At 38.3% G+C, this 19,682-nt stretch overlaps 1 protein-coding gene across 1 annotated transcript in view; it reads right to left on the bottom strand.

The window, feature by feature from the left end:
• cpne4b (copine IVb) overlaps positions 1–19,682 on the bottom strand; it is a 57,224-nt gene that overhangs the window by 16,922 nt on the left and 20,620 nt on the right. The window contains exons 8-11 of the mRNA XM_084424039.1: positions 7,180–7,278; positions 5,081–5,122; positions 4,683–4,769; positions 746–805 (exon numbers count right to left, since the gene is read on the bottom strand). Of these exons, the coding sequence (XP_084280165.1) occupies positions 746–805; positions 4,683–4,769; positions 5,081–5,122; positions 7,180–7,278 (288 nt within the window). The remainder of the gene's footprint in view (positions 1–745; positions 806–4,682; positions 4,770–5,080; positions 5,123–7,179; positions 7,279–19,682) is intronic.

Genomic DNA, 19,682 nt, shown 5'->3' with positions numbered 1-19,682 from the left:
TAAATTATTATATTTATAATAAATTATCTATCTATCTATCTATCTATCTATCTATCTATCTATCTATCTATCTATCTATCTATCTATCTATCTATCTATCTATCTATCTATCTATCTATCTATCTATCTATCTATCTATCGTTTGTAATAATATGATTTGCAAAAATGAAAACTGCTGCTTCTGTGTAGATTAGAGAATCACAGTGTATGAGCGTTTGTGCACTCTATACATTATGGTCAAGAATGCGCCCTTAAAATAGCATAATGAACAACGCGCAACGCGCCACTGACTTTAGACTAGGTTTTTTCTGGCCAGTGGCGCAATTGTTTTATGGAACAGTAAAATAGCACCAGGGAACGTTTGCGCCAAAACACGCCTCCTTTTTTGCGCTGAACCGCCCAGAGAGCGCAAGTTCATTCCCTAGTTTAGCGACGTGCTTCTGTGGAGGGAAAAGCGCGCTTTGCGCGGGTGCAAAATAGGAATGAAACATGCGTCGGTGTACAAAGTCAATTGCGCTGGGTGCAAGATAGGGCCCATAATATCTTATGGCATTTTACTACTTTAGTAAATGCTTCTTGATTTAAGAATTTTTTGATACTTGGACAGGAAACAAGACAAAAATACTAAGTAAAAAAAGCATTTTTTTGCAGTGTATATATGAGTCGAGTTTGGTTTAAGCTTAAGATGACATTAAGATAAAAAAGTGGGGGGAAATCCTTCCAAAAGCCATGCAAAACCACTTACTGTGAACTGAATCTGACAACCTCCCATGATATAATCCAGGAAAGAGTGCATCTTTATGATCTGAAACAGAGATAAAATAATAATTATTAAACTGATAGTTCTGGTCCTGGATTCTGATCGGTTAACAGATCATTCCAGTTGTACATAAAAGCAACACATTTTTTATTCCAATTTTGATACCACAGCTAAAACTACTAGCCTAACTAATATAAATTTAAAAAATTATTAAAGACAAGTAACAGCTAGTTTTCAGGTAGAGACATTGAAAAAAATGATCAAAAGTAAAATAACACTGGATAGTCTTCACTTTATGAATTAAACAGAGTAATCCTTATTAAAGTTACAAAAGTTATTCAGTCAAAAGTTTTTTGCTTTGTCCTTTAAAAAACACAGAGAGCAGCAGAAATAGTAGGCTGCTGTCACTTTTAGACTGAATGCATGGATCCAATACACTGATACACATCTTTCTCTATTTTTTATGTTCACTTAAGCCATAACCAACTATGTTTAGGATAGAGACAGACATTTTTATTTTGTGTGAATTTGTCCGTTGTCTGAGACGCAGCTTTCTGGGCGAGCACTTCGGATGTTTGTGCACACAAAACTTTCCACACAGCCTGCAAATAAAGAACTGAGTTCCTTTTTGCATCTTGCGTCTAAATATTTCAATTGCTAAGGTTTAAACTCTTGTGACGATGTAGTGCTGGCCTGTCAACTGTCCCGAGCGTCGTTCATTTTTGTTAATGTTCACAAAATTGCATTTTTAGAATTCATTAAAATATTACCGGCCAACTGGCATTCGACACCGTTTCATATACTCACCAACGCCGATTTTTACTCGCATTTGGTGCTTGGTGAGTGTTCAGTTTTTGGCCCAGCTCACACGTACGGAAAGTATTCAGACCCCCTTAAATTTTTCACTCTTTGTTATATTGCAGCCATTTGCTAAAATCATTTAAGGTAATTTTTTTCCTCATTATTGTACACACAGCACCCCATATTGACAGAAAAACACAGAATTGTTGACATTTTTGCACATTTATTAAAAAAGAAAAACTGAAATATCACATGGTCCTAAGTATTCAGACCCTTTGCTCGGTATTTAGTAGAAGCACCCTTTTGATCTAATACAGCCATGAGTCTTTTTGGGAAAGATGCAACAAGTTTTTCACACCTGGATTTGGGTATCCTCTGCCATTTCTCCTTGCAGATCCTCTCCAGTCCAGTTCTGTCAGGTTGGATGGTAAACGTTGGTGGACAGCCATATTCAGGTCTCTCCAGAGATGCTCAATTGGGTTTAAGTCAGGGCTCTGGCTGGGCCATTCAAGAACAGTCACGGAGTTGTTGTGAAGACACTCCTTCGTTATTTTAGCTGTGTGCTTAGGGTCATTGTCTTGTTGGAAGGTGAACCTTCGGCCCAGTCTGAGGTCCAGAGCACTCTGGAGAAGGTTTTCGTCCAGGATATCCCTGTACTTGGCCGCATTCATCTTTCCCTCGATTGCAACCAGTGGTGTAGTGGTAAAAAAAGAGGTGGGTAAACTATAAATTCTGGTGGACCACAACTTGGTCACCCGGTAAGGTGGGCCACTGCGGTGTATATGTATCCTGATGACATCACTATAGGCTATCATTTGATGGTACTACCAAGGGTATCACTGGTTGTTCCCTCATCATAGGTCACACAATCACTATTCAATTTATACATTAACCTAAATTCTTGTTAAAGAGACTCAAAAAGGAATAATATGGTTGAAATCTATCAAGTTTACTAAATGACAAAACAGAGAGAACAAAAATATTTAAGAGAGATCGAGAGGGAGGCTTATATCCAGGGCTTCCAATGCAATGCACTTGTGCATAATGATTAGGGATTTGGGATTTTTCATAGTCGATTAATCTGTTGAATATTTCCTAGATTAATTTATTAGTTGTTTGGTCTATCAGAAAAATGTGGATCAGTGTTTCCCTGTAGAGGGAAAAGTCTTGATGCAGGCTTGATTCCCTCTGAATCTCTTGTAGGCCTACAGTTGGGTTTTGACATGCTCCCTACATTAAACCAGCTGCCTGTAATGAATTTTTTTTTTTGTACTGTTTTTGCATCATTTGAATGATTTCCTGTTGCGGCTGCGATCAAGTTTCATTCTCGCGCAGTTTGTTTAGTAACTTCACGAGCGTGTGTTTTCTGCTACGTGTGTGCGCCGTTCTCTTTGTTCCGTGTGTGTGTGTCGGCGCGCTGCGCTCTCTGCTCCGTGTTTGCGCGCTGCGCGTTCTGCTCTGTAGTTAACGGCCCAAATGCTCGAATCATGTACCGATCGGCGATCACGCACTGGAAAAGCAAAGTCCGCTCAAATAACGTGAAATTTAGAGGTGGATAAACGCAATTTAGAGGTGGATAAACGCACTTTGGAGGTGGGCAAACGCTATTTCCAAATTTTGGGAGGTGCGTAAACGGCGTTTACGTGCGTTTAGCCTCCACTACATCCCTGATTGCAACCAGTCGTCCTGTCCCTGCAGCTGAAAAACACCCCCACAGCATGATGCTGCCACCACCATGCTTCACTGTTGAGACTGTATTGGACAGGTGATGAGCAGTGCCTGGTTTTCTCCACACATACCGCTTAGAATTAAGGCCAAAAAGTTCTATCTTGGTCTCATCAGACCAGAGAATCTTATTTATCACCATCTTGGAGTCCTTCAGGTGTGCTTTCATGTGTCTTGCACTGAGGAGAGGCTTCCGTCGGGCCACTCTGCCATAAAGCCCCGACTGGTGGATGGCTGCAGTGATGGTTGACTTACAACTTTCTCCCATCTCCCGACAGCATCTCTGGAGCTCAGCCACAGTGATCTTTGGGTTCTTCTTTACCTCTCTCACCAAGACTCTTCTCCCCCGATAGCTCAGTTTGGCCGGACGGCCAGCTCTAGGAAGGGTTCTGGTCGTCCCAAACGTCTTCCATTTAAGGATTATGGAGGCCACTGTGCTCTTAGGAACCTTAAGTGCAGCAGAATTTTTTTTGTAACCTTGGCCAGATCTGTGCCTTGCCACAATTCTGTCTCTGAGCTCTTCAGGCAGTTCCTTTGACCTCATGATTCTCATTTGCTCTGACATGCACTGTGAGCTGTAAGGTCTTATATAGACAGGTGTGTGGCTTTCCTAATCAAGTCCAATCAGTATAATCAAACACAGCTGGACTCAAATGAAGGTGTAGAACCATCACAAGGATGATCAGAAGAAATGGACAGCACCTGAGTTAAATATATGAGTGTCACAGCAAAGGGTCTGAATACTTAGGACCATGTGATATTTCAGTTTTTCTTTTTTAATAAATGTGCAAAAATGTCAACAATTCTGTGTTTTTCTGTCAATATGGGGTGCTGTGTCTACAATAATGAGGAAAAAAAAAGAACTTAAATGATTTTAGCAAATGGCTGCAATATAACAAAGAGTGAAAAATTTAAGGGGGTCTGAATACTTTCCGTACCCACTGTATGTTTTCTAATAAGCTATTAAAATTCATCATATACTTGTACAATTAGTTGAACATTAGCTTTGCTTTTTAAAATGTAAACAAAATATAAAAAAAAAAATTCCACAACATTTGTTTTAGTTACTGTTAAAAACTCCTTTATCTAACGACAAATTACATTGCTAAATAAAAACAAATATGGTTACAAAAAACCTTTTTAATATTTGATTTATGCAATGTGTTCTACACAGATCGACATACAAAGCATTTCCAACCAATTGAATGGACCAGATATTGTAATAAAAACGGTAAAAAACGCATATTTTCTACCCAAAATTACTTATAGTGCAGTGATTACAAGGACAGTCATAATGGTGGTTCAGAAGGATTGATTTACACTTCCTATTTAACCCAGATCTAAAATCCTTCATTAATTTATTTAGTGCTAGAAAAAGAGTGTGAAAATTACTCACCTTGCACAGGGTAAGAATTACCATTCCAGAATTTCTGTAGTTCTTCTTCTTCACTTGGTACTTAGGATTAATACACTCCCACTGGATCTGTCAGAAACATGTTACAGTAAAATAACACTACAGCACTATGCCACTCATTCAACTCTGCAGTGAACTCCAACTCCACATGAATCTATCCTGGGCTTGCAAGTCTTTCATCTGGTCTGATGTGTGTATGTGATATATCTATATGAGAGGAAGATGCCCAAAGCCTGAGAGACACATTGACAGACGGATGTCTTAAAGACTCAGTATAACATAGTGTCTGCAGTTGAGCTTTCAGAAAGTATGAGAGTGATTGGCTGTAAGCTAGCAGTGCTGGCAAGACTTTCACAAGCATGTCAGTGTTAATAAGTCACCTTTTGGCCAAGATCAGTTGGTAGTTTCTCTTGTGATAATGCCTGTCAGGACAAAAAAAAGATATATTTATATCCCAGCCAAACAGTTCTTCATTTAATTTACATTTCTAGTGTGAATACAATAGCTCAGTGAAAACCTAGTGATGCAAACAATCCAAAGATCTCGGTCTCGAATCCATGAGTTATTTAAAATGATCGATCCAAGCACAATCATCTCAGCCTGTTCTAAAGATCTCAAATCAGGTATTCTCACTGAAGAGCATGCAATACGTTTTCTTCCACCCCTGGAGACTGAAAGCATCAGAGTTTCCCACTGAAAACGAAGCACCTATTTGTGAACCCCGCTAGCAGTGCAATCAGCACACTCTGGCGGAAGAGGTATTCCACTGATTAACAAATGCAACGAGAAGCGTATGTTGAAGCCTGTCGACTTCGCTCCTCTGAGCATTCAAGGGAATGACTGTGAATATGAAGTTAATGGAATTTAAAGCCACACATTAACTACTAATCAGCACAGCCGGTAATAGATTTTAAATGAGAGAAGCGACGGAGCAAAGTAAGTGTGTGTGTGTGTGTGCTTGAGTATACACTATACGATCAGGTGGTATAGTGGATTGACTCCAGTATAGAATTATCTAGTTATGGTGGTTGTATTTAATTATATATATAGTACTTGTTAAAAAGTCTGGAAACATAAAAAAAAAAAAGTTTTTGAAAGAAGTCTCTTATGCTCACCAAGGTTGAGTCAAATGGGGGAAGAACTGATATGTTGCTAAATTATTCTAATAGAGAACAAAAAGATAAATCGTTTTTTATTTTCTCAAACAAATGTGAGTGTGCAAAACTTGCTGTCATGCCAGGGTGTTGCTAAGATGTTCAGAGTGGTCTGTTGCTATGCAGTTACTAGGGTGTTATGGTTGGTTGCCAGTGTGTTGCTATGTTGTTGTTAGCCTATTGCTATGCAGTTGCTCCGTTGTCCGGAGTATGACGTATGAGGGAACCCGCGATGACTCAAACATCAAATAAAGCAAAATGACATGGAACAAAAAAGTTTCAGCAGCATCTTAGAAATCTTGAATGGATACATTAGCAGAAGATATTACTTCTCCACTTGCGCGTGACATCATTAACAACACTCCTATGTTGCTGAACCAGTGTGGTTCAAATGACAGAGGTGTGACCATGTTACCACAGTTTTGGGAAATAGTAGTGACTAATTGGTTAGTTTCTCCAACGATCCATCGTACTATGCTTAATCAGTGAGATACATCATTGTATGGGAAACGAACCCCTGGTTGGTTGCCAGGATGTTGCTAAGGTGTTCAAAGTTGTTGTTAGCCTGTTGCTATGCTGTTGCTAGGTGTTCTGGTTGGTTGCCAGAGTGCTGCTATGTGGTTGTTAAGGTGTTCAGAGGGCATTAGGATGGTTGTCAACGTTTTGCTAAGTGTTCAGAGTGGTAGCCTGTAGATATGCAGTTAGTGAGTTCTATAGGGTGCTTAGCACTGAGGCTCAAAGGTTCAATTTCGGCTTCATGAGACCACAGAATCTGTTCTGGTTCTTTGAAATTCTACAGCCTTTCACATACCCATGGGCAAGCTCCAGTCTAGATGATGTGATATGAGTTTTTATTAATAAAGGCTTTCTTCTTTGCACATATCCATAAGCTGGAGTTATGAAGAATGCATGCTATTGCATTCCCCCCCTATTGCATTCCCCCCCTATTGCACTCCCTAGTAGTGAATCCTAGTGTTTCCCATACAATGGGGATACTCCTATAAGCAGGCATAATTCATAATTCTAAATAATTATATGAAACAGTTAAAAAATCATGTTATTTGTATATGTTTAATATTCAACAATTTTATTGATCTGCCTTACGATGACGCAATTTTATTCTAGAAACAAACTTTGTTGTATTATTTTCATGTTATCACTTTGAAGCTGCTTTGATACAATCTGTATTGTAAAAAGCGCTATATAAATAAGGGTGACTTGACTTGACTTGTTGAACAATTGTATTGCGTTGAATTATTGAATTATTGTGTTGATAAGAGAATTTTGGAAGACATTTTGTGACTGTGTGTGTATGTTCATTTTACCTGCTTCCCATCCATGGCTGACTTCATCTCCTTGAAGGTGGTTTGAAATTCCCCTATGAAGTCATGTTTTCCATTAGAATCCCAGTCCCATACTGTACACTGCAATAAGAAACAAAAGTGTAAAAAAGCTAATCACATAGAATTGACAATATACATCATGTTTATGATAAACATGATTATGATACAGCTGAGCTGAGTTTATTCAAATATAACTGCTTTTTGAAACACAGAATCCACCATTATTTATAAGATGCTGATCCACATGTTTTATGGGATAAATAAATATATGAATCATTTTAACTTTGTGCATGAATGTGTCAGTCCCTAGAGAACTGTGATAAATATCCTGTGCTGAGTAGTTTCCTATAAAAGTACTAAAGGTCACACACGCGCGCACGAGCGCACACATGCACACACGCACACACACACACACACACACACACACACATACACACACGCACAAAAACGTATACAATATTCTTCTTATGATGCACCTGTGATATTGAGCCTACGTTTGTTCTTCTTACCCAACTGGCAATTCGTTTTTTCTTGTTTAAAGCAAAATGTAGTGAGATTGATACATGTTAAAAAGACCTTGCCAATAGGATAAGAAAAATTTAATATTTAACTAATAATTATTAAGTTTTTTTTTTTTTTTGATATTTTATTGAAAAAAGTACTGTGGGAAAAAATGGTTGTGTAGTGTTTGAGTAAGAAAAAAAATATAGACATTATGGGGATATGGAAAGTCATCAGATGCACAAGAGTTAAATTATATCTGAAGATCTAATCTTATGAAGGAATAAAAGTAAAACACAGTTCAGCTAAACAACTATGAGAAATTCAACTTTTAACCTCCACAAACCTTCTCATACGCATTCATTTGCAAACATTTGTTTTAATTCTAGAGTTGTTTCAAGGAGCAAAAATAGTATTGTCTCACAAATGATAGATTGTACAGAGTGTAAATATGCACACGAAGTAAACAGTGTGTCCAAGAACTAAATGCTGAGATAATTAATAACATCACAAATGCAGCCAAAATGAAAACAGCATCAGCTTTTCTTGCTATAATGAGACTGAAATGTCACAGTTCATTTAGAAGATCTTTTATCTAGTCGGTGCTGAATCTGGAACAAGCTGAAGAGTCTAAAGTTTCAAGATCTATAATAAAGGATTGCGATAGTGTACAGACAGATGTACAGACAAACTGCAACAGGTCATCTTGTTCTCATAACACTTCTTGAATTTTAATATCGTTTGTCATGTTGTTGGTTTAAAAATACAGTATAACAGCCATGCCTGTACGTTGTGTATATGTGTCATTGTGAATGTTGGTGTGTGGCAGGAGTGGCAGGAAGACAGCACACTGTAGCATTGCTGTTAATGAATCATTGATGCCGGGACATAAGCGGGTGGTAATCAAAATTTGAAGGCCATTTAAAATATTAATACAGAGATGCTGTGGTTGACTTTTCAGCTGAAGAAGCGAGAACCAGCAATAACTCAACATGCAATCTGACAAAACACCTGCATCTCTTCTCAAAATAAAGTTTGAAAACATCCCCAAAAGACAGATGAAGCGATGGTGTGTTTCATTTACCCTGGGCTCCAGACTAAACTAAACTAAACTAAACTAAACTAAACTAAACTAAACTAAACTCAATTAAATATTTGTATATAATGTTAATAAAATAACATATTAGTCTGCAATAATATGCAATATTAGTCTAAAATAATATGTTTTTCTTAGAGCATATTATTAATTGAGGTTACACTATTATTTTAAGGTGTCATTGTTACAGTGTAATTATATATTTAAGTACTGAGTAATATTAATTAACAACATGTACTATAGGGTTAGGGTAGGATTAAAGTTTGGTTAAGGTTTAGTTGCATTTAATTATGCATAATTTACTGTTATTACTATAGTAACTACATATAACATATGTAATAAATCACTGTAAAATAAAGTGTTACCTTAACCCTTAAACAGGCAAGAGTAGAAAATGATAAGCAACAAATAATTTCATGTCATTTTTTTTTATATCATCTGGACTTAAGTAAATCATATCCAAAAGATTTTTTGAAATTTTTTATGTATTTGGGATTTTATGAGTTGTGACTCCCAGATCACATTGCCTGTTTAGGGTATAAAAAAAGGACCAAATCTATAACTGTAACTGCCAATGCATGTTTAAAACAATTATATCCTATACTTCAACTCATATAATGTTGACATATTATATATCATTGGAAAGCTTACAAACTCAAGATTCAGCCTGTGAAAACCGGTTTGAAATCGGACCTTGCATTACCATAAAAATGGTAAAAAAAAATTGGTCAAATGGTAAATAATGTTGGATTTAGGTCAGGCTGACTAATTGATCACAGATAACTTGAAGCAAATCATGTGACCAGCATACTCAAGACAGACAGGCTGTATCAGTTTAACCTGTACATTTTATAATTTGTAAAAAAAAAAAAAACCTCAGAATACAAAGATTGTTACAAAAATGAATACAAAGTTAATCCCTTTTTTATACCCAAAAGTGGCATTGTGACTCAGGTGTAACATATATTTCAAAACGTGCTAAATAACAACATGAACAACATTTTTATAAATTGTCTTTTTCAGCACCTTAAGACAATGTTCATAATTAATGTTAGCAGTGTTAGTATTATTTTTTCAAAAGAAAAGTAAGTTTAATATATATTTACTTATCTCAAAATCTGAATGTCCTGCACCACTGGCAGCCATGTTGGAATTAGGTCAGGCTGACTAATTAATCACAATTTTTTTTAAACAAATCATGTGACCAGCATACTCAAGACAGACCAGGCTGTGATAAATGATAAAAGGATTTGATGAAAAAATCATTCTTACGCCCCAAAAAAGACGACAAAAACTATGTTACACCCAGATCACATTGCCAGTTTTAGGGTTAATAGATTCCAAATGTAAAACAAATTTTTTGAATCAATCACAGCTCTAACAACATAATACAGTAACAGTCTACAGTGAGGAAAACGCATACAGACTAGATTTGAAATTATTATTGAAAAATGTTGTTGCCTTTGGGCCGTTACATCAATATTTGTCAAAGATTTGTCAAAGACAAAGTGCTTAAATGATAAATGACTGTGTCAAAATCTGCACAAAAAAAGGACAAACAGCAGAGTGATTGTGAGCTTGTTTCAATATAACATGACGCATTAACTGCTCTGTCTTATAAATCTATTGATAAGTCTCATTACATGAATAAAACGTAACTGCAGTGGCTCCGTAACTCAGTGAATCTGAATTCAAAATGTGTTTTCACTGCAGAGGCATGAATATTAAACAAACCAATGTTTATTCAGGGACATGTCACCTAAAATAACTGTTTTCCCCTCTGTCTGAATACATGTCCTTGACTGTTCAATATCACCTACACATTTTTTGACTCAAATCAACAATGTTTGAGTATTAGATTGAAAATTTATTTTAACCAACTTTAAGTGAACATGTTGCACAACTACTCATTCAGCCACTTGATATAATGGCCAAAGACTTAATTCAAAGTGGCTTGTTTCCAAGCATTTAAAGTATTAGTTAATTTGCTGTAAGTGGTGGTTATTTTCATGTAAAGCTGAGAGCAGCAATGTAATGTGCCAACGTGGAGCTGATCAAGGGATTCAGTTCTCAAATAAACATATTGAGACATCAGCTCTTAATTTTGCTCTCTCTGCCTTTTTCTTGGCCTTTTACTTTCTCTAAAATGTCTCTTGTGCAGTATGTGAACATTTTAGAAAGGTTTTAGTTCCAAACAGCTTTTGTGCAGAATCTCAGTGTGGTGCGGCAGACTAAATCTCATCTAAACTCCGTTATGAGAATACAAAGAGAAGCATCTTTAGAGCCAGATTATTGCAATACAGCTCTCCTAACCCCACTACTGCATCGGCATACCAATGAGTATCTTACACCTGCAATGCTGACTCTGAGGTCTGAATAAGTGTATGTGACAGAGAGAGAAAGAGAAGAGAGGGAATGTTTGCTTATTTACTCATGAAAACTCCCCAGTTTGGAGCATTCATGAGTTGATAAGCAAAGAAAATGTATCAGGTTATGACTGCAACCATAGTTCCCTGAGAAGGGAACAAGATGCTGCACCGATGCCGATTTGGGAACGCCTCTGCGTGATTGCGTCTGAAGCACGTGTGTCAACTAGTCCAATGGTGAGAGGAAACATCACCGACGGGTGACGTCACGACCAGGAAAGAATAAAAGTCAAGTCAAGTCACCTTCATTAATATAGCGCTTTTAACAATATGGACTGTTTTAAAGCAGCTTTACAGTGATAATAGGAAATTAAAATAACAGAGATTGTTCTGGCTTTACAGCAGCTCTAGAATAAAGTTATTGTCCAGCTAAAGGTAGTTTTGATCAATTCACTTCCGTTGCAAAGATCATTAGTTATTAACTTAGGGGCCGCTTACACGACACCATTCAAACAGAAAACCTTAAACGCGCTTTGGCCCGCTCACTTGCACAACAACAGTGCCTGGTAGCTCGAGAACGCAAACCTTAAAATAGGTTCCAAGGTGCAAGCCTTGAAGAAAAAAAATAATTTATATGTGTATATATATATATATATATATATATATATATATACTGTATATACTGTATATATATAATATATATAATATAATATATATTTGTTTATTTTTTTATCTCTGCGCAAGCTTTAAAAACGCAAACCTGTGAAAACGCTGACGGCGTGCACATGCGTATTACGTGTTTAGTCTATAGGTATGCGCGTTTGAATATATATGTGCGCAGGCTTGTCTTTCTTTACAAATTGACCTAAACAAATTACTTGTCTGGCCTTAAAAATGTATAATACATAATTATTTATCGCTTCCGAGTAGCTATGTGAACCGGAACTATTTTGACAACGTTTTATCTATACAGAGGTAAAGGGAAGGAGAAGGGGGCCTGGATCCGGCGGACTGCGGTAAACCTTGGGATAAACAGAGAGACTAATATTTGCGTAGACGCCATTCTTCTTATGATGTAACGAGTACATCAGGATTTATGGGAAGTGTTCCCGGTTCCGGCTGACCTAATCTATGCAGCCTAACATTGAATTATAGAAATGTATAATGTGTTATGTGTATGCTAGGTCAAAGAGATGTGTTTTTAGTCTAGATTTGAACTGACAGAGTGTGTCTGCTTCCCGGACAATGCTAGGAAGATTGTTCCACAGTTTTGGTGCTAAATAGGAAAAGGATCTACCGCCAGTCGATTTTGATATTCTAGGTATTATCAACTGGCCGGAATTTTGAGATCGCAATAGACGTGAAGGACTATAATGCGTTAAGAGCTCGCTCAAGTACTGGGGAACTAAAGCATTTAGTGCTTTGTAAGTAATCAGCAATATTTTACAATTTATACAATGTTTAATAGGGAGCCAATGCACTGTTGATAGAACCGGGCTAATATGATCATACTTCCTGGTTCTAGTAAGAACTCTAGCTGCTGCGTTTTGGACCAGCTGTAGTTTGTTTATTAAGCGTGCAGGGCAACCACCTATAAGAGCATTACAATAATCTAGCCTTGATGTCATGAACACATTAACTAATTGTTCTGCATTTATCATTGAGAGCATATGATGTAATCTAGATATATTTTTAAAGGTTGTATCAGCGATTTCAGGCCCAAACATAAATTATCACATTCATCTAATCTTTCCTAACGATCCGCTAGCTACCCGCCCCATAAGCATGCCGTCAAAAAAACGCGTCTCTGTAGGCAGCCTAGGCTCTGAGATCTGTACACAAAAACAGTTGGTTTCACCACCACTCAAAACCAAAATAAATAGTGTTCCAACCAATCACCGACAGGAGTGGGTGTTGTGAGGTTTTGCGCTCGTGCACGGCTGCCTATGACGGCTGCACGCGAAAACCTCACAACACCCACCCCGGTCATTGATTGGCATGCTTATGGGGCGGGCAGCTAGCGGATCGTTAGGAAAGATTAGATGAATGTGATCATTTATGTTTGGGCCTGAAATCGCTGATACAACCTTTAAGATGGAAAAATGAGGTTTTACAGATACTAGAAACGTGACTTTCAAATGAAAGATTGGTATCAAAGAGCACACCCAGGTTCCTAACCGACGACGAAGACTTAACAGAGCAGCCATCAAGTGTTAGACAGTATTCTATGTTAATAAGTGAGGACGTTTTTTGTCCAATAATTAGAATCTCTGTTTTTTCAGAACTAAGTAGTAGGAAATTACTAGTCATCCAGTTTTTCATATCAGCTATGCATTCCATTAATTTTGTGAATTGGTAAGTTTTGTCAGGGCGTGAAGAAATATAGAGCGGAGTATTATCAGCATAACAGTGAAAACTAATGCCATGCTTCCAAATGATATCTCCAGGGGTGATAGTAGAAAAAAATCCTGAGCCTGAACTTTTTTCCCTGGGAGGAAAGCGGCCCCTATAAGCCAAGATATATGCCCTGATCAACATAATTGTCAAGCGGGATCCAGGGGTGTGCTCCCCTTGGAGAACATTTAGATAAATAGTCCCTTATAGATTCTGGTGACTTTTGTGGATATAAATGGACATCATTCAAACATGAGATGAACAAACCCAATACAAGCCTATATTACAGTAGCAGGTTTCAGTAAGTCAAATTTAAGACCTTTTTAAGACATTTTAAGACCATAAAGATTGAAATTTAAGACCTACATTATATATTTATTGCCAAAAAATATTCAAATCAAAGAATTCATTTTATTTCAATGAATTCAGTAATTGAAAAAGCATTAATTTAATTTGACAGATAAAGCAATCACATTAGTAAACTTCCACACCCAACAACGCGTGTCAGAGAAAAGAACAGAATCAGATATAATTTTTTTTATAGAAAATTGTACTTTGCATATTATACTGTAAAAAACACATAATTAGTTGATTTTAGTTGATCATAACTAGAGATGAAATGGCATGAACATTTCATTTGATGATTATAGTGACAAAAATTATCACAGTTATCACAGAATCCTGTTCAAAAAGTACTAATACTACACAATGAAATCAATTCACCAAGTTTTATGTCGAAAACCAGCAAATAACAAATAAAATAAGCATCAATATGCACTTTTTGTTGACATAAACATTAAAATAATAGCCTACCATTAATGATAGCCAGATTTTAAAAGTGTCTTGCAACATGTTATATAGGCCTACTAACATGTACAAGTTCAAATAAAGTTTTGACAAAAAAGTTTATAAAAAGATAAGCCTCACATATTTCAGACTTTAAATTATTTTTATAAAAAGAATGAGTAAAAAAAAAAGATAAATTACTGACATTTACAATGCACTTTAGCTTATCTTTTATTATTAATAGTAAAATTAGGTCAGATTTACCCTGCTATGCAACCATGCACTGCGCTCTCCACAATGACAAAAAAGTTTTAGTGGCTAATGGATTTCCACCACCGAAAAACGCCTGGAAAAAAACGAGCGCGTCGCTTCAATTATGAGTAGGGGAGAACGGGGTAATGTGAGACATCGGGTAATGTGAGACACCCCCTATATCTAGGCAACGGAACACAATTTTGGTCATTTGACCATTATGTTTTCAAGCCCCTTTCATTTCACCTTGGCCATGAAGAAAATGACCTCATGGTGCTGTAGTAAGCATGTTTTTTTCACAAAAATATTTTTTTTGCATGTAAAAGTAAATTTTCTTGCTGTCAACTTAATCAACTGTTGTGCCAAAGCAAATTGATTCAGGTAGAAAAACTTATATCATACATGTTGATGAACTATCAACATATAAAACCATGTGATGATGCTAGCTGAAGATAAGCCCGAATTGCTAAGAGAGATCGTTTTTTTCTAAAATGTGGCGGTGGGGTAAAGTGAGACAAATGCTGTGGGGTAAAGTGAGACATGAGGCACAAGTTAAGTTTAGTCTTAAACATATTTTAATGTAATATTACATGACATATGTTTTATTTTTAATGTCATAAACATAGTAGAAAAGCCATAATGCCAAGGCAATACACCAGGAAGAAAACCTGACGGCCCGAATGAGAGGGTGCGCTCCTCTGGGCCCCAGGCAACCCGAAGGCGCCTGTTTTCCATTACCTAGTCCGATAAGAGTGTCGTCTTCCTCCTCTACAACACCCCGAGCATCCGTGTTTGGACCGTCATTGCTCCAGCAGGAGCGCCAGCAGGTGTACGGATCTGACTTTGACCAGAGATGACCCACCCTCCCTGGGGCCGGCCCGGGAGGTCCGCAAGCATGGAGCTCTTCTTCAAATACAAGATATTTTTGGACATTTTTACGAGGAGGAATATCCTTCAGTGTTTCTTTCACCCCTAGCTCACCCAGGATGGTGCACATTCACCGGTGTGCACGCCCTGGCACCGAGGGACTGGGTGTCCAAACCAGACCCTATTTACTGGAAGTCTCGCCCGCACAAAGTGCACTTTCTCTGGGCTGGGTCAGGCGGTTTCCCCACCCGGTCTGACCACCACGGTTCTCTGGTCCATGTTCCTTGACCAAGCGGAGCTTTGTCCCTCCTCCACAAAGACCCAAAGATCCGTTTTAGGACTGACTTTGCTCCAGACGGAGCTCCAGCGGTGGCGGACAAATCCGAATCTGGCTCAGGACGGGCCACTCTCCCTGGGCTGGCCAGGGGAGGTCTGACAGCATTGAGTTTTCCAAATGTATCACAATAATTTGGACATACTGTAGTTCTTTTTTTTTTTAGGAGGAATTTCCTCCAGTGTGCCATTCACCCTTAGCACGCCAAGGACGTTGCACCTTCACTTGGATGCGCACCGGTGGGTCATCAAAAAATGTGCTTAATTGACCAATCTCCATGATTCTGTTACTAGTCTGACATTAGTTCTGGAATGTGTGGTTGTCAAGCTAGCTGTCAAGATTCTTACTGTTACAACATGTGTTGTTATGGAAGTTTCAGAGTGGAAAAAGTAAGTGGATCAGATTACCCCCAGCTGGTTCACTTTACCCCCTTGATTTCTCTGGTCTGTCTCAGTTTACCCCTAAGCTGGGGTAAAGTGAGACACAAGACCACTTTTTTAAAAACAATCATATTTTCACTGCCCTTCGTCCTGAATACATTCTAATAATTTCCATTGCTAGGAAACATCCTAAATGAATGGGAAATGTGTAAATTTGACTGATATATCATTTTAGCTTGCTTAGAGGGGAACGAATGTAAAAAATGTCTCACTTTACCCCACTCTCCCCTACCTTTGAATGAACTTGAGCGCGCAAAAGACGCGATATGTGAACGGCCTGTTGGCGAGCGACCTCAAATCAGGCTACGAGCTACAGCTGCTTGATGACTAGGGTCTAACTCGCGCCGTGGCAGCACTTTTTTCCCGCTAGTTCCATATAATATTTTCCTTGCGCACAAAGTGCAGAAACTTCGTCTCTACCCACCACCTCTATCCAAGACCATTTATTCTTTATGCCTTTATCGACAAGTTTGGCATCTTCCCCTGGCTTCATAAAGTTGCACTCCATGACTTTGGCTACGTTTCGCGCTGCCAGTGAGGGAAACACAATCGTAGTGTATGGGAAAAACAAACAAATTCGCACGTGGAGTGACTGCTGTATCAATCTGATTGGCCAAAACCCAAGACCAGCCCCTACCCTATTACCGATTGGCTGAAGTAGGCTTACTTAGGTACAAAAAGCACCTTGGAGAAACTCAACAGCAGTGCAAATTATGAAAAGACAAAGCAGAAAAGCAGAGCGCATGTGGCGGAAGACAAAACTTGTAGTCCATTATAACATCTACAAAGACAGCATCCATGCTTTCAATATGGAACTAGGCAAAGCTAGACAGACTTTCTTCTCAAATATTATAAACAGCAATTTAAACAACACACGCACTCTTTTTGCTACTGTAGAGAGACTGACAAACCCTCCAAGCCAGATTCCCAGTGAAATGCTCTCAGACAGCAAGTGCAGTGAGTTTGCTTCTTTCTTCTCTGAGAAAATCAATAATATCAGAAAGGTGATCAGCACATCCTTGAGTTGCGCTGGGGTCAGACAGATCAGACCACCTGAGAAAGTAGTTACTATGTCTGACTTAGAAGCAGATCTTCTAGAAGTGGTAAATGCTTCACTTCTCTCTGGGAGTTTTCCAAACTCCCTGAAAACTGCAGTTGTCAAGCCCCTCCTGAAAAAGAGCAATCTGGATAAGACCATATTAAGCAACTATAGACCGATCTCAAATCTTCCTTTCATAGGCAAGATCATTGAAAAAATTGTCTTCAACCAGCTGAACAAATTCTTATGCTCGAATGGATACTTTGACAATTTTCAATCTGGTTTCCGACCGCACCACAGCACAGAGACAGCGCTCATAAAGATAATAAACGATATTCGCTTAAATACTGATTCAGGCAAATTATCAGTGCTGGTACTACTCGACCTCAGTGCTGCATTTGACACTGTCGATCACAACATACTTCTTGACAGGCTGGAAAACAGGGTGGGGCTTTCTGGGATAATCCTAAAATGGTTCAGGTCATACCTAGATGGGAGAGGTTATTATGTGAGTATAGGAGACCATAAGTCTAAGTGGACATCCATGACATGCGGAGTCCCTCAAGGCTCAATTCTTGCGCCACTCCTGTTCAACCTGTATATGCTCCCAATGAGCCAAATAATGAGAAAGAACCAAATTGCTTACCACAGCTATGCAGACGACACACAGCTCTACTTAGCCCTATCGCCTAACGATTACAGCCCCATTGACTCCTTGTGCCAATGCATTGATGAAGTCAACAGTTGGATGTGTCAAAACTTTCTTCAATTAAACAAAGACAAAATTGAAGTCATTGCATTTGGAAACAAAGATGAAGTTCTCAAGGTGAACGCATAGCTTCACTCTAGGGGTCAAACAACTAAAAATCAAGTCAGGAATCTTGGTGTGACAATAGAGTCAGACCTTAGTTTCAGTAGTCATGTCAAAGCAATAACTAAATCAGCATACTATCATCTGAAAAATATTGCAAGAATTAGATGCTTTGTTTCCAGACAAGACTTAGAGAAACTTGTGCATGCTTTCATCACCAGCAGGGTGGATTATTGTAATGGACTCCTCACTGGCCTTCCCAAAAAGACCATAAGACAGTTGCAGCTCATACAGAACGCTGCTGCCAGGATTCTGAGCAGAACCAGAAAATATGAACATATCACACCAGTCCTCAGGTCTTTACACTGGCTCCCAGTTAGATTTAGGATTGATTTTAAAGTATTATTACTGGTATATAAATCATTCAATGGCCTAGGACCTCAATACATTGCAGATATGCTCACTGAATATAAGCCCAACAGATCACTCAGATCATTAGGATCATATCAGCTAGAAATACCAAGGATTCACTCTAAACATGGCGAGTCTGCTTTTAGCTATTATGCCAGCCGCAGCTGGAACCAGCTTCCAGAGGAGATCAGATGTGCTCCTACAGTAGTCACATTCAAATCCAGACTCAAAACACATCTGTTTAGCTATGCATTTACTGAATGAGCACTGTGCCACTGTTCGTCCGACTGTTTGTACTGTACTGTATTTTATTTGTTTTTATTTTTTTAAACTGTTTTTATTTTATTTTTTATTTTAATTGATTCTATGTAAAGCACTTTTAATTGCCATTGTGTATGAAATGTGCTATATAAATAAACTTGCCTTGCCTTGCCTGTGGTTTAGTAAAAGCGCCTCTCAGATCTTGGGATAATTGTCAGATCACGCGAATGCGAATTTTTTTTTTTTTCGCAGACACGTCTGTACGCCGGAAATCCGGCGTGGCGCCGGAGTGCTATCAGGCCTGTATCTCCCAAGGGTAGCATGTACAGAGTGAACAGCAACAGTCTAGTACTGAGCCTTGTGGTACTGCATACTTAACTTGTGATCGATAAGACATCTCTTCATTTACTGCTACAAACTGATAACAGTCAGATAAGTATGATTTAAACCATGCTAATGCAATTCCACTAATGCCAACATAATTTTCGAGTCTATTTATAAGAATATTGTGGTCAATAGTATCAAATGCAGCACTAAGATCGAGTAACACTAATAGAGAGACACAACCACGATCGGATGATAAGAGCAAATCATTTGTGACTCTAATGAAAGCTGTCTCAGTACTATGGTACAGTCTAAATCCTGCCTGGAAATCCTCGCAGATACCATTTCTTTCTAAAAAGGAACACAGTTGTGAGGATACTGCCTTTTCTAGTATCTTTGAAAGAAAAGGTAGATTTGAGATCGGCCTGTAATTGACTAATTCTGTAGGATCAAGTTGTGTTTTCTTAACAAGCGGTTTAATCATAGCCAGCTTAAAAGTTTTTGGTACGTATCCTAATGACAAGCACACCCGGAATAACCGGTGCTAGCTTCAATTACCCGAAGCAAGTCGATCACAGGGATATAGGAAGTATGGCAGGGCAA

This window comes from Rutilus rutilus, assembly GCF_951802725.1.
Source record: "Rutilus rutilus genome assembly, chromosome: 11".
In the NCBI taxonomy this organism is placed as follows: Eukaryota; Metazoa; Chordata; class Actinopteri; order Cypriniformes; family Leuciscidae; genus Rutilus; species Rutilus rutilus.
This window is presented reverse-complemented; position numbering and strand designations above follow the sequence as displayed.